The sequence below is a fragment of the Manacus candei genome, unplaced genomic scaffold, assembly GCF_025592945.1.
Source record: "Manacus candei isolate 608988 ecotype Guabito, Panama unplaced genomic scaffold, ASM2559294v1 h1tg000050l, whole genome shotgun sequence".
NCBI lineage: Eukaryota > Metazoa > Chordata > Aves > Passeriformes > Pipridae > Manacus > Manacus candei.
In genome coordinates, this window is record NW_026138098.1 from 14,445,796 (window position 1) to 14,461,171 (window position 15,376).

The 15,376-nt window shown below is 47.0% G+C and overlaps 1 protein-coding gene across 4 annotated transcripts in view; it reads right to left on the reverse strand.

Moving 5' to 3' along the window:
- Positions 1-2,394: 2,394 nt before the first annotated feature.
- ARMH3 (armadillo like helical domain containing 3) overlaps positions 2,395-15,376 on the reverse strand; it is a 127,142-nt gene continuing 114,160 nt past the window's right edge. For all 4 annotated transcript variants that reach the window (XM_051799977.1, XM_051799978.1, XM_051799974.1 and 1 more), the window contains exons 25-26: positions 10,669-10,785; positions 2,395-4,739 (exon numbers count right to left, since the gene is read on the reverse strand). In XM_051799977.1, the coding sequence (XP_051655937.1) occupies positions 4,647-4,739; positions 10,669-10,785 (210 nt within the window). In that variant the 3' untranslated portion in view covers positions 2,395-4,646. The remainder of the gene's footprint in view (positions 4,740-10,668; positions 10,786-15,376) is intronic.

A 15,376-nucleotide genomic window follows, 5' to 3' on the forward strand; every position in this document is an offset into this window, starting at 1 on the left:
CCCTTCCTGCCCCCACGGGACTCCTGGGAGCTCCCAGCCTCTGGCAGCAGCCTGGCAAGCCTCTGAGCTGCCCTGCAGTGAGCAGCAAGCCCGACTCATTTAATCTATTCAATTGGATTCAATTTCCAGCCACATGATTCAATTAGCCCTGGAGGGACAGCACAAGAGCAGAAGCTGCAGAGCATGGCCCAGCCTGTGCTCCAGCAGCTACCGAGCTGGGAAAGGGCAGCGCAGTGTGGAGTCACAGCAGCAGGACCTTGTACTTGTCCTGGCCCTCTGGGGTGTGCTGAGGTGATGGGGGCTGCAGGGAAACCCTCTTCTGTCCAGGAGAGGCAGGAGCTCATCTGGGCACAAGCTGGTCCTGAGTGATGTGTGAGCAGCTGCAGGGTAGAGTCTGGTGGAGTCCTGTCCTGAGCATTTACCTTTGCAGTCAGTCAAAACCCAGAGAGGTGACAGCCACTCTGGATCAGATCTGAGGTCTGCATCCCTGAGCACCTGGCAGGGTGGCCTAAAGAAGCTTCAGAAAGACAACAGGAGCATTCAGTGATGCTCCCCCGAGGGTGCTGCCTGTCAGATATATTTGGGATCACCCCTCTGCTTGATCAGTGTTGCACTGAGCTCAACCACACTGTACTCTGATGGGGGAGAACCAGATCTCTGACCAGCAGAAGGACTCTCAGCAGCCCCAGGGCCCTCCAGGTCCCACAGACCTTGCAACAGCCCTTCTCCAGACTCCTGGTCTAGACTTCCATTCATCACTTACTTCTCTGTCTGCCCTCCTCCTGAAAGCATCAGCAAAGGCATTAGTAAGTTCCCACTAGGGGAAAAACACATCTTATCCCGGTCCCTTCGGATTTCTACCCCTCCCAAAGCTGGGCTTTACTTCTTTCCTTTCAGGTTACTGCAATAGCTCATCTCCCAAAAAAACCCATCACCTCCACGGGGACACACTCCCATCCAGCACAACCCTGCTAATCCCAACAAGTAACAGAGACCAACACCGGCATTGGTGCTGACACCAAGATGGAGAGCTTTCCAGTGCCAAGAGCCAGCTGTAAATCTTACCACAGACTGCTGGCCACACACCAGTCCCAACACACATGATGGCACTTGTGACTTGGCAGGGATAATAGCAACTCCCCCTGCCTGCCCTGTACTGAGCTGGGAAAGACAGCAGCTCCACCCTGGGAGGGAAGTGTGGGGGAGCAAGTGGAGCACACTGGGGCTGATCCCCTGTGCAAGTGCTGTCTAGGCAATAGCTCTCTCCAGGAATTCTCCTGATACGGACCATGCAACAGTCTGGCAGGACCCCAGAGCAGGGAGCGTCCAATTCTTCAAACAGGGAGAGAAAAGCACCCCAACAGGCACCAGGACTCACACGGAGGGCAGCTCAGTCCTGCAGAGGTATGGTCCCTGTGCCATGAAAAGGAAGACAAAGAGGTTTGCAAACCAAACAGAGAAGGTGGGTGAAGTTGCACCCTACCCTCTGGCTGCTGTACACGATCATGGGTTTGGTACTACCTGCTCCTGGCACTCTCAAGGAGCAGACAAAACATCACATGAAGCTGACAGCCCATTCAGGGAAGACTCAGCTCCTGAGGAGCTGCCTCTCTCAAGTCTGCATGAAAAGTGGGACCTGTAAGAGCAAAGAAAGAAGAGCCAAAAATCACAGTAGCACTTACAAACCAATTTTTAGTAACTCCCTCCAAAATTTAGCTCAAATTCAATTCTTCTCTTCCAGAATTTGGTCATTATTTTGTAGAATATTTGTCTCCCTGCAGCAGCTGCCTAATTTAAAGGCTGTAATCTGATATCTCCCAACACTTCCCAAGCCTCAGACACAGATCTTCCAGAAACAGATTGAGTTATGAGTTAGATGTAACAAAATACACTCACCTGCTCAGATCAGTACAGGAAAGTTTGAGGCCATCAGCCACATCCTGATGCTGAACGTTAGAGTTAAATGACTCTCTGCTCAGCTCAAGCTGGCCTCAAAACACAAGTAGCAGCAGGGTGTTTAACAAAGCAGGCAAATGTGCAGCAGAATCTGTGAGCAGGAGTTTGCTGACACCAGCAGCAGAGAGCATCACACTGTGCACAAACAGGTCCCTGCATCCCTTGCTCACAGGCTCTCAGCCTGGCTCATGTTTTCCTTACTGGCAGCCCCAGGCACACATAAGAGGAACAGGGATGCTGACTACTGGCTGGTACCTGCAGCCAGGACCAAGGATGCAGCACAGCCGTGCAGCACCACAACCTCCCCCTGCACAGGCAGGAAGAGCCCAAAGGCAGGTGACAGCCCTGCTGCAGCCAGTGTGCCACCAAATGGTGACAGGGCCACCCCCACAACCACCCCACTCTCCCCCCTGGGAAGGACAAACATTGCACACTCTGGACAGTCAGGGCTCTGCTATTTATTGAGCTCTAGGTTTGTATGTACATCCATTTACAGTGCTTGGTTTGGTGACAGCATGGCAAGAGGATGTGTGTCACAGTCTTCCCCAGCTTAGAGACTTGGATGAGGGCTGAGCTCAGGAGCAGATCTCAGTCACAGCCTGGGCTTCTATAATCATCCCAACAAGGAAGTGTCCTGAGGGAGACAAGACTTTTAATAGCTGAGCCCAGACTGAGAAGCTAAAAATTCCAGAGGTTGCCGAGGCAAAAGCAGACTCATCCCAAACTCTCTCAAGCATCTGACTAGGCTCAGCCTAACTGGGATCAGAGAACAGGAGGCATGTAGACAGCTAGATGACTCAATGCTCCGACAGTCGCGATGCTGGGGCTGCACCTCCAGTCCCCTTGAGAAGGAACTCCCACCCTCAGAGGTGAGATCCCCCACACACAGACAGATAAGCATCATGTGCTGCAAACAACTGTTACTCATTTTTCACTGGAGAAGCTGCCTCCTCTACATGCCCTGGCCTGTTCCCAAGCAGTGATTTTATGGAGCCTGCTTGCTCTCCCAAGCAATGTCCCTCTGACACGTACACATTTCCACACACTCGCATGGCAGAAAGCAAATAAGTGTCTGGCTTAGCTGTTAAAAGCCAGACAATTCCCTGCTGAGGCATAGTATCTTCTGCTGAGAGAAGCCAGTGCTCCCAAGGAAAATATAGGGACTTCATAGGGTGTCATGCCCAGTGGGTGGCCAAGGACACAGCTTTCAGTTACCCATGCTCATAGCAGGTAAAGATGAAACATTAACACAATTAACGCACATTAGTGTGAATAAGCCTTGCCTAAAAATGGTAGTAAATGAGCATGACATCCATATTACTCACACTAACCTACAAGGCTAAGAGCAGGACTAGGCACTTTTTAAAAAAAAACCTGTTTTCTAGAGGGAGAAAAAAAAAAGTGGATCTGGGACATAAATAACTTCTCTGCTTCAGTCCACCAAGTCAGGCCAGATCCTGACAGCACTGCCGGGAGCAGAAAACACACAAGCAAGGAACGGGTGTATGTGCTGTGTATTCCTGAGCTAGAAGCCTGACACAGCACTCTAAACAGGCTCTGCCAGGCCTAAGCACCTCTGAAACACCGGTTCTGGAGCAGAAAGGTCTGGTGTGCCCCACAGGATCATCCCAGTGCTCTTCCTTAGGAAGTCCTCAGCAGACTGTGGCTGTAAGTCGCTTGGTGAAGACAGGAGGGCAAGTGAGAAAGCGAAGTTACTACTTCTCCAGCTGCATTTTAACTGTGTGCTACACACAAGGGAAATAATGGGGACTTCTTCGTTCATGAAGGTCACCAGGTACCTGCAAACATGTGCAAGGCAGACGTTCCTGTGAGGGAGAGGAGGATTGTCGCAATGCGGTCTCTGATGGGCAATAAGGTGAGTGGGGAGAAGGAGTCAGCCTGTCCTCTGCCCCATGAAAACCAAGTATCTAAAAATGTCCCTCAACCTTGGAAACAGCAGATGAGCTGGGACTACTGGAAGCAACAGTGACCCCACGCAGAGCTAGTTCCAGTAACAAAGTGCTCTGTTTGATGACCCATGTTCTTGCATATTGGCTCAGCCTGGACCGTGTAAGCCAACAGCCTTGGAGGCAAACTTTCTCCTGTTCCAGTAATCCGATGGCTTGGTTGAAGTGAAGGGCCTGCTCCTTGGGGAAATTTTTATACTCCAAAGCCATTGCCAGTGGGATGGCAGCGGATTTGACTTACATTACAGGAGGGCAGTTGATTATATCATTACAGTTGATTCCATACAGGCTGATGGAAAAGAACAGCCCACACCTGGGATCAGAGAGCTTTCCCCATAGAGCAGGTGAGCGATCTCAACCCAGAACAGTTTCACACAGCTAGGCTGGTTTTATTATTTTGGTTGTGAGCTCTCCCCAGCTCTTCCAGTGCATCTTCCCTGAGCCTGTGGAGGGAATCTCCCATTGCTATGTCACAGGAATGGCTCCCCACTCCCATGTCACCTTAAAAAATTGCTTCCTCCTCAACATGCCAATCACCACTCCTCAGCCCAAGTTCTGTTGAAACACATTCCATTGGGATCAAACACACAGCAGCAAGGCTTTCTCCTAAAAGAAACACAATCCCTTCTGCAGGCGGAAGGCAGGGGGTGACTGGCTGCAGAGCTGTAGTGTCCCTGCCCACACGGGCCCATCTCTGCCCGGCGCAGCAGGAGTGTCCCCGCCTCAGGAGATTGTAGAGAATTCCTTCAGCAGCAGTTCCTGGCTCAGCGTGTTGAAAGCAAGGTTCTTCCTCACATTGATGCTGATGGACCGAACCTGACAGAAACAAAACAAGATGTTTTAGCCAAGGGACTCCTCCTGGCTCCTCATGAGCCTGGCAGTTTTGATACCAGTGACCTCCATGCTCAGCATGAAACTGTTCTGCACAGTTACAGCTCCACAGAACTTGCTGCAGTAAGCTCTCGCTGAGACTCCAGGTTAGCAAGAAAACACTGAGATTCAGCAGTTTCCTGGAATAATAGGAATGTCTACAGTGACATCCCAGAAAGAAGAGTAAATTCCCAGTGAGACAGGGGTGGGAGAGGATGCTCTGTTTGGATGCATGAGCTATGATGTGTTTCCTGGTCTGGGGCAGAGATGAGGAAAGTAAGCATTTCCACGTTGCAGCTGGAAGATCATATTGGTAATAGTGCCCACTGGAGTGCCAGCCAGCATTTTCCTGGATTAATGCAGTGCCATGGCCTCTTTCCTGCTCCAGAACCCAGAGCCAAAGATACAGACTCAAGGAAAGTTCAGAGGCCATGCCACTAAGCTGAATACACAGATTATCACCCAAGCTGGCAGAAAACCCTGGGTTCAGAGCCAGCTGTGTGTACTCTGAGTGAGTGCCTTACACTTGCAGCTGGCTCACTGACTGTCTCTGAAGAAGAGACACCTTTATCCCTCAATAACACCCAGACTTCTGGTCACCCACAGAGCACAAAGAAGAGCTGGGCAGCCCTGTTGCACAGCCACTTCCCTTCCCCCTTCGTGCCTGCAGACTTGTTGGCCGAGCACACAGGCCCCAGACTGGGCTCAGTCTCAGCTGCACTTGGCAACGAGAAAACAAAGTCAAACATCATCTGTGTCAGCGACTCTGCAGCAGTGACAGAAAACAAAACTGACACAAGCTCATCCAAACAACGGGATTACAGTTCCCAGAGACTCGGAGCCTGTGATAATAAGGTTGTTGCTGACCTGGTTAGCGTTTTGTGCTTTTTAAAGGCACTGGGGGAAGAATTATAGAGAAGCAGAATGAGGAATTCAACACTGGGGACAGAAAACCACATAAATATACATATATATACACACACACACACACACAGAAATATATATATACTGTTGAGGGTCCCACTTGCTGCCCTGGTGAGAAAAAAAGAAGGGAAGGGCAGAAAGCTCCCCAAAAGGCAAACATGTAAGACAGGGAAGGAAATCAAAACATGGAAGGTTAACAGGAAAAGCTATAAAATGAATGCCAGTGAGCCCCATTGCATAGATCCTAACAACCTGAGCATGCTAGCAAAGATGTCTATGCTTAAAGACAGAGTATTTAAGTTTCATGACATCTGCAGAAGCCACAAACTCTCCTTCATCAGGATGCTTGGTACAGACCCCATGTGTTCCTTGGAGCACCCCCTTCTCATCTCTCTTCTCTAGGTGCCTTTTGACTTACTCCATCCTGAAACAGTTTAGAATCATGTCTTTCAAGATTACCACAGGTTACAGCCTATGTTAACCATTGCAAGTGGTCTCCAGAACACTGTTTTGCACTGGGCTGTCTTGCTGCCAGGAGACAGGAGTCTCACTGACAGGATTTGGTCCCAGTCCTACCAAGTGCTCCCACCTCAGGGATTCAGTCAGTTCTCACCAGAGGGAAAGAACATGGCTAACCAGATTCACAGAGTCCTCTGCCCTGGGGATCATGACTGCCTGCAGAAAAAGGGTAGGTGCTACATGTAGTGCAAGCCTTATTCTGACCAGAAGCATTTCTATGGGTCCCAGCAACATAAAGAACAAGCAGGAATGTGACCCTGGCCTCAGGAACTGCTGCCAGGGGCAGGTACCAGCAGCAGAAGATTCCCAGCTTGTATACACATCAACTTCTCCAAGAAGGATGTGTCTCTGCAAGCCCAGGAAGGGAGGCTGGAGTGGCACGATGAGAACACAGGGCTTAGCAGAAATTGTAGCTATGGAGTGGAGCACAAGAAATTAATTAGCCTGATTAGTTTGCAAAGAGAAGGAGGAATAGAGCAAACACTCTCCAATATGTAAAATGAGGTCAGAAAGAGAACAGTGAGTAATATTTATCTGGCTCCCCGGGGATGGGGCAAGAAATACTTAGCCTAATTTAAGACAAAGAAGATTTACACAGGAAAAGAGGAAATACTTCCAAACCTATAGTTTGTGAAGGAGTGGAATAGCTCACCTGTGGCTACTGTGAAGCTGTTCTCACTTAAAGACAGCTTTGGGTTTCAAGAGGAGTTTTAGACACAGACTTTGGTCAAGAGCATTCTAGCTGGACTTAGATCTGCTTTTACACAAGTTGGGAAGAAAAGTGGCCATGATAACAACACACAAGACCGATGTTTCTACAAATCTCTGTCCAGCATTTCTTCTGCTGTGAGAAATCAGGTAGCCCTGAGCCAACCCACTTAAATGGTAAGAATAGCTCAGATCAGAGTTAAAACAAGTTATCTCCACCACCAGGACTCAGCACAGGGAGCCAGAGCTCATTTCCCTTTTGGGGTTGGAAGACCAGACAGTGACACAGGGAGATATCAGCCTGTAACAAGGATAAACTTTAGAAGCTTCCTGTAGTCTAGCTGAGCTGTTTCATTCAGGAGGCTACACTCCAGGACTCCTCCTAGCCCACTGGTGCAGCAGGCAGTCCAAGCCTGGCTGCCAGACTGGAAGTTACCAGATCTCTCCAGGGTAACTTACACAAGTGCCCCAAAACCACAGAAAGTAAGGTCAGAGCTTTAACATTCATTCTGCAGGGAAGTAAAAGCAGATTACATGTCCTCTCTTGCCTCTGTATGGAGTACTAGGGCCAGAAGAGCTTTTAAAATTGTTTTCCCCCTATTAGCCCACAACCTTTGAAGAAATGGGAAATGCATGAACTGCTGACATCATCTGGAAGATGACGAGGGAATGAAGGAATGGATGAAGTGATGGCATTAACCATGTGAGGAAAACAGGATTCAGTTCTAGTTTTGTGTCATTATAGCTGGATGTGTGCAAAGCTGCACAGACACTCCTACTTCGCAGCAAGTCACATCAATTAAACCTGTTTCTAATCAACAAGCAGCTCTTAAGATATTTGTACAATGGGAGGAAGGTTTACACTGACTGCTACATCTAATTAAAAGTCAAATTAATGTAATTTCCTCAGCAGAAATCAATCCCTAATCAGACTATACTGAAGTGACAATGAGACTCTACTGAAATCTATCCAACTGCAAAGACAGGGAACTGCAAAGACAGGGAAAGATGCTGAATCTCTTTCCACACATTTCTTCAGCTGCAATGCAAGGGTCCAAAGGCTCACATCCAAACCATTCATTTTATCAAAGCATCACAGACCTCAAATGACATCCCTGAGGCTTCAAAGGAAAAGATATAAAAAGTGTTAGAAAACTTCCTAACTTCCTTCCTTTAGCCCCTCAAAGGCAGCACAACAGGCCATAAAACCCAGTTGATAAAACAATCTGCACATCACCTTCCACCACAATGTGGCTGCAGTATCGCAGCCTTTGAGAGCTTCTTTGTAAAGGGAATGGGAGAAGAAAGCAGATTTTTCTTTGGGATTAGCAAGAAAGAGCAGCACTGAGGCAAAGCCAGAGAAGCGAAGCAGTGCATTAGCAAAGCAGGTCAAAGGAGTGAGAGCAAGATTTCCAAGCATAAAGGAGCCCAGAGAATGGCATGGGGAAGCTTCTGCTCACTCACTTAATGGGAGCACAGAGAGATGAAAAGGCGGCTGAAAAGAAAAATGACTCCTGCATGTCATTTCCCACCCAAGAACGGTTTGCTTTAATGCAATCACATAGATAGTGATAAGAAAACCAGGTAGGATCTGGAAAGAATTATTTGCAAATAGATTCTGTTCAGGAAGACCTGATGGGACAAGTATGACCTTGGAAACCATAATGGAAATCTTTAGTTCACTATCAGCCCTGTTTATTTAGCACAGTCCACAAAGAGAACTGTAGCAACTTCCCTCTGCCCCCTCCATGAAATCTCTCAAACCTCAGTAGTTAAACACAAAGCATTGCATAGCAGGGCATTATCCAACATCAGACCAGTTACAGAAGCCAAGGTAAAGACTCCAAAGCTTCACAAAAAGGAAGTAAAGTACCTGGTTTGAAGAGGCTATGGGGAGGACATGGCAAATTAGGACCTTTCTGATGAGTTATTTGAACAATTAATAAAGCAATCAGTTACTGTGCACCTAGAGAAAAACAGAGCAAGAAGGCCAGCTGGGTTTGCTGAAGACAAATCATAACATATCAGGTTGATTTCCCACTGTGTTGAGGGAATGGCTTAATGGAATGCAGGGGATTTTCTGTAGCTGTGAGTAAAGAACGTTTAATAGGGTCCCAATTCTCAGGGCATCTAGAGATGTGGATTAAACAGATTCACAACTGGGTCAAATCAGCACATTTATACAGTAATTATTCAGGTTTTAATATGCTCTTGAGGAGATGGTCCCAGGGGTACCTGGACGGGCAATTTCAGAAGGGAGTTGACAGGCTGGTTACGCTAAACCTATTCTTAAATGATACAAAATTGGGATTTCGAGAAAAAAAATCAGTCTAGGAACAAAATAATTTTAGCTGAAGTGTTTTGTGGCTGTGATGATCATAGGACTGAGAATGTCATTTTAATCAATTGGCATGATCAGCCTGAGCTTCTGCCAGGCCAAGTGGAAAGTGGGGCATGCAGGAAGCAGAGCAGTCATGTGGCCAAGAGGCTGGGGAAGGAGATGCTGGCTGAGGATGGGAGCCCTTGGGACAGAACAGATGACAACAGAAACAGGAATGTGCCTTATTTCCACAGTACAGTAATAGAGGAAGCCTGTGTCACAATAAGGCTATGGCCAAATTTCTTTGCATGTGTTCCAGAAAAGGTATTAAACAGCAAGCTAGAGAGACAAAAACAGGCACAAAAGAACACAGAAGAATGGCATGGAAGTGATTGCAAGTGGTTTTGCCCATATACTATCCAATGTCTGGAATGGCCCCAAAAGCATTCCATACAAGGAAACAAAACCAATTCAGGTGCTTGCTCTGGAGCAGAGTAGACAGAGGGATGCACAACATTCCCAAACTAATGCAGACTCGTGATGGAGTGGGCAGGCATCAATTACTCATGAATCAGGAAGGACAGAACTGGGAGAGAGAATCAGCTCTCAAACTGGTGGAGAAAGCTGCCACAGTTAGAGATCTCTCCCTTCGCTGAAGCTGTAATGATTCCAGAGTGAGGAAAAACAGGCTCCCCTCAGATACCAGACATTACAAAAACTTTGCCTCCCTGCTGATGTGGCTCTTGGACAAAAAAAGTTGCATCAGGGCTCTCCGGAGCAGGGGAAGCAAGCCAGCTTGCTGAAGAATATAACTACAAACCCAAATTATTTGGACTCAGTTTTGTCTTTGCTCTATTACTTTTGTGGGATTTCCTACCATCAGTGTTCTCCTCTTGCAAGAAGGAGACATTTTTAGGGAATGCCTTCACTATCTTTGCTTGGGAACCCTATTTTGTGAGTGATGGAGGAAAGCAACGAGCAGGAACATGTTTCACCAGCATCACATACTCTGCTCAGTCCCATACTTTGTGCTCCTCTTAACAACAGCAAAAAAGCGAAGTTGCTCTGCGTGATAAACCCAAAGTGGGAGCAGTCAGCTTCTCCCCATGCAAATTTACCACTACAAAACACAGAGGATTGCCATGGCAAAAGGGACAGACACTGACCAACCAGTGCTGGCCTAAGCAGCCTGGAGGTTCCTCTTCAGCCACACAGGGAGCTCCAGGAAGCTCTCAGATCTGCCGAGACATGCAGTGTCTGTCCAGATCCTACTCCTGCCCTGTCTTTTGAGGCAGCCCAATGAAGTGACAAGGTTGCTCAGCTATACCCCAAATGCCACTGCCCAGGCCATAAGCAAAGGGTCTGAAAGAAGGCTGTTGATTCTGCAGAGTCAAGTCAGCTTACCAGCTCTTTGAAGAAGGCAGCCTCTTTATGCTGCTCTGAGTAGCGCTCATACTGGTCCAGTCCGTCCTGCAGTTTCAGGGTCAGCGTGTCGTAGTTGGACCGCACCACTTCCAAAACCTGCCAAAGACAGCCGAATACAACAGAAGAGTCAACATCCACAGATACCTCACCACAGGAGGAGCAAGGCTGACACAGATCACAGCTCTGGCACCTATGTTGTTTTTGCACCATAGATGGCTTTAACATTTTGCTCGTAACTGACAACACAAAGATGAGCACTGAATGTTTCCTAATGCCAGTAAGGAAGAGTCCTCAAATTTATGGAATTTCTTCATTCATGAGAATAGTGCATGGAGCCTATATGTATGACAGCAGCAGTTTTCTGTCACCAGAAGTAGACATGATCTCAGTAAATTATGCAGCTAATTACCCCGTTAACACACAAATACAACACAGTAGGCACTATACACACACGGGTTCGCCTGACCCCATGGTCCTTCCAGGGCTAGTTTTGCCAGCACAACTCCCTCCTGGCTTGGGAATCACCATTCACCACCTGCTAAACTATCAGCTTCTACAGTTGCTCAGGTCAGCTTCCATACAGAACACTGCACTTCTTTCCTGATGGGAACAAGCTTCTGATAGGCACTAAGAGAAGACCAACCCTGGTACGGACTCTGGTTTAAGAAAGAGATGAAGACACAAATCCAGGTCTTCCTGCCCAGGAGATACTTTACTACCTGCCTTCACTGCAACAAAAGCACTATAGTTTTTATTACTGCCCTACTCTGCTCCCAGCACCAGGCTATACTTGCAAATTCATAGCTACACATCTCTGTCCTATTGAACTATTCATTTTCCTAGCTAGGGAACACCAAGAGGGACTCCCACAATGATTTTTAGCTTCAAAGCATTGCATGGACTAACATATTCCTCAAAGCATTTGTGAGATGGTTAGTAACAATAATGTTCCTAGAAGGAACCATAGAGCTCAGCACTCCTGGGCAAACATGCTTGAAACAATTTTCTTAAAGACATGAACTTCTTTCTAGGTTGTTACTATTTGCTCTGAGAGCTAAACAGAATATCAGCATCTGAGGCTTGCACTACAGCAGCCCCCACTTATGACAAGGCTCAGCCAGCAGGACACGTATGATAAGATGCAAAGGAAAAGGACTCTGCTCCAAGGCATCACAACTCAGAATAGATCCTAAGAAGAGCATTGCAGAGGATTTAAGACAACAGTGACCAGAACAATGAAGAGCCCTTGTACTTCTTCTTTTGTCCTCTCGACAATGTAAACACTACCCTCAACTGTCCCTTTAGGCAGCTGGCAGCTCCTGCCCCTTTACAGGACTGAATCCCGTCCTTACACTCCTTATGCCAGGAAACTTGGATGTGCTTAGGGTTCCTTCAAAAGCTTGTTTCCTCCAAACTCTGCATGTGGCAGTGGTCCACAGAGACATTCATGCTAGAGCCTGAGGCGATAGAAGCCACAGGGCATCACCTAATCAAGGATTAGGGGCAAAGAAAGGGTCCCAAAAGCGGTTCCCAGGTGAGATGGTCATACAGCAGTCACTTTGCAGCTCAGCTGTCCTCCAGCACTGCACAGACAAAATGGGGTAGGAATAAGCATTTGGACTCAGTCTCAGAGGTCTTTTCCAACCTAATTGATTTTAATTCTGATTCTAATTCTGCAGTGTTACTTAAGAACAGCCTGACAGTGTCCTGCTGTTGTGAAAGCACACAGCCTCCTCTCCAGGACTCATTGCCTAATGCTGTTTGTCAGCTCCACTGGCAGAGAGAAAGAACCCTCTGCAATGACAGCCACCTCCAAATTCAGCCTTGCCCTTCTTGTCCCTGTGTGCCAAAGCTGCAAGAAGTATCACAGAGCCAAAAGCAGTGATGAAAGAAAGCCACCAGGGCACAGGAATAACTATCCACTAGGGATAGAGCACGGTAGTATAATGCACCTTCTTCTGAGCAATAAAGAATCCAGCATCTTGCTCCTGTCAATTGGAGGAAGCCAAATTGACTAAGATTAATAAGCTGCAGGGGAAAAACCTTGTTTGAAAGGTGAGGATCAAATAGGTTTCTCCAGCAGTAACTCAGGGTGAAGACATTTTACTCAGGGCTACCCCACTTCCCAGGAACCTTCCTCTGAGCTCCTCTTCACTCTCCTTGTGTCCCCTTATGCAGAGCCATGCACAGTGCTGTACAGGTGTGCCCAGACAATGGATGGACATGCTTCTCCATGAAAGAATCAGGATTCCTCCTTGTTAGCTCTGAGCAGAAATCTCTTCAGATATTCAGAGGTATCCTCAACCCATGGTAAAGAGAAATAAACTCTGAGGGCAGCAGTGAGCTCTATAACCAGTATCCTTTAGATCAGCCCTTCTGCATCCCCTTTGAAAGGCAGCTAAGAACTCAGTTTGATACCTTAAGAGGAAGACAGGAAAGGAACAAGAGGCCCTGAAGTCTCTACTGTGTTACCCACTACTTATCGTAGTCTCTGCAGTGAACTTGAGATCAGCTTATCCCTTTAGCTACGTATTTCATTGGCTTCCACTCCTTAACTCCTTTAATTATGAGATAGAACTTAAAAAGAAAGAGTAAGTTAAAAATAAACAGCTTCCCCCCACTGCCTGATAATTTCCCTTTCTTGCTGCTGCTGAGAAAAAATGCTACGTGGGATCTGAGATAAACCCACTCACAGATAATTTCACTTCATACCTTGTAATGGATAGAAACTGTTACTGAGATTAGGATCTGCCATCCTTGAGACAATTTCATCTGCTCTTTAAGATGCAGCTGCTAGACAGAGGACAGGTTAAAGAGCAGCAGAAGATACTAAGAGCATCTAACATGAAGGTTTAAAAGCTTTCAACACAGATGACAAGGAACTCAAATTCTCTGTGTAACAGAAGACTGTGTGTTAGCATCCTTTGCTCTCCTTACATGCTGCTTTGACTTTTGCTCAGGAAAACTACGCAGGAAGAACAGCGCTTTTCTTTAAACACACAAGATCTTTATCTGCACCTTTCCATCAAACAAAAAGAACTAGAGGAATTTAATTTTGAGATTAAAGCATTTCTCCTTCAAGGTGATGTCCAAATTGTTCTTCCTAGAAGTCTCTAAACCAGAAAACATGAATTCCAAGATAGTGAAGTATGAATGACTTAAAAGAAGGGACTTTTAGTTGGACTCTCTCAAACAGATTTTAAATAGTCATTCAGATTCTTACAATCTCATGGGCATCTGGAAAAACACCAGTTCTAGTGTCAGGCAAGGACAGAGGAATTTGGACTGTACATTATTTCAAAGGAGCTTGATGCGACTCCTCAGATTGCAAGGGTGAACATGCAGGGCAATCTATTTTTCTTTAAAATGTTTTACTGGATCTTTACAGTGGAAAAAAACCCTAATGGAGTCACAATCTAAAACTTTTTGTTGGTTACCTTAGGGGGATTGGAGTCTTAAAAAAGCAATATGACGAAGTGAGCAACTCAGACAGTCAATACAAGAAGAGTGAAGGCTGCTAAATTCCCTTCCTGCAGTTACCTGTATCAGACCCAGAGGCTACATTTGCTCATTTACTCCACTGCAACCAACCTGAAGTCAGTGGAGCTGCACCACTGTAATTTAAAGATAATTTGCCATCAAATTAACCCCCTGCCCCATCGCTCACTCACTGACTGCTTTCCAGAAATTCCAGGGAAACATTAGCTATTCAGGTCCCTGCATTTGTGTCCCCAGACCAACCTTTCAGGAGCTGCTCTCTGAGCAAGTGCTTTCTGTGGCACTCAGATTTCAGCTTCCTCCTGCAGCTACAACTGCCCATGCCCCCGAACTCTCCTTCCCCAGTAACATCGACAACTTGTGAGCAGAGGCATCCCCTGAGCAACACAGCAGGAGGGCTGGCTTCTGACAGAAGGGCTGATGTGGGGCTCAGCTCTCCACAGCAACCCACCCATGCCATGCCCTGCCCTGCCCTGCCACTGCACCTAGAGAAACAACATTTTTTTGCAGAGTTTTTGCCTCCTTACTTTGCTCCATCCACCAGCTTATCGCTACCTTGCAAACTGGACGGACAACCTCCATTGTTTGGGTCAGTGGGCTCTTGAGGACACAAGCTCTTAAACCAGTTCTCCCAGAACCAATTGCCCCTGCCCTGCAATTTTCAGCATTCGAAACAGACCACAATTTTGCTCTAACACTACACACAGGCTCCTTCCTTACTGCACCAGAGCTGTTCCCTCTGACCAATCCTCAACAAGAGTCGACATACTACACTCTCCCAGGAGAGATCGGACCTTCTGGAAGAGCCTGTCCTGGGGAAACATGGGGATTACACATGGCAGTTTCCTATCCCTATCCTACCCAGCACACAGTCACTGTTAGCAGCAAAGCCAGAGAAGAAGCTGAACTGGCAATGAAATCTAACAGGCAACATGCAACACTAGGGCCCATCTGTCTGAAAGACACCATTTGCTTCATTACTTAACTTTTTAACCTGCAGGATCTTTCATCATCTGCAACTGCAGTCTCTCTGCTTTACTGGAACATAAAATTAGAGAGCACCAGCAATTCACAGCTCCCAGCAAAGGACCTGGTGCTGGGTAGATTCTGGGAAGCATGCACAGGTAATGACAGAAAAATAAAAGGAAAAACAGAAGCAAGAAGAAATCAAGGTCTCTACACTGTCTTT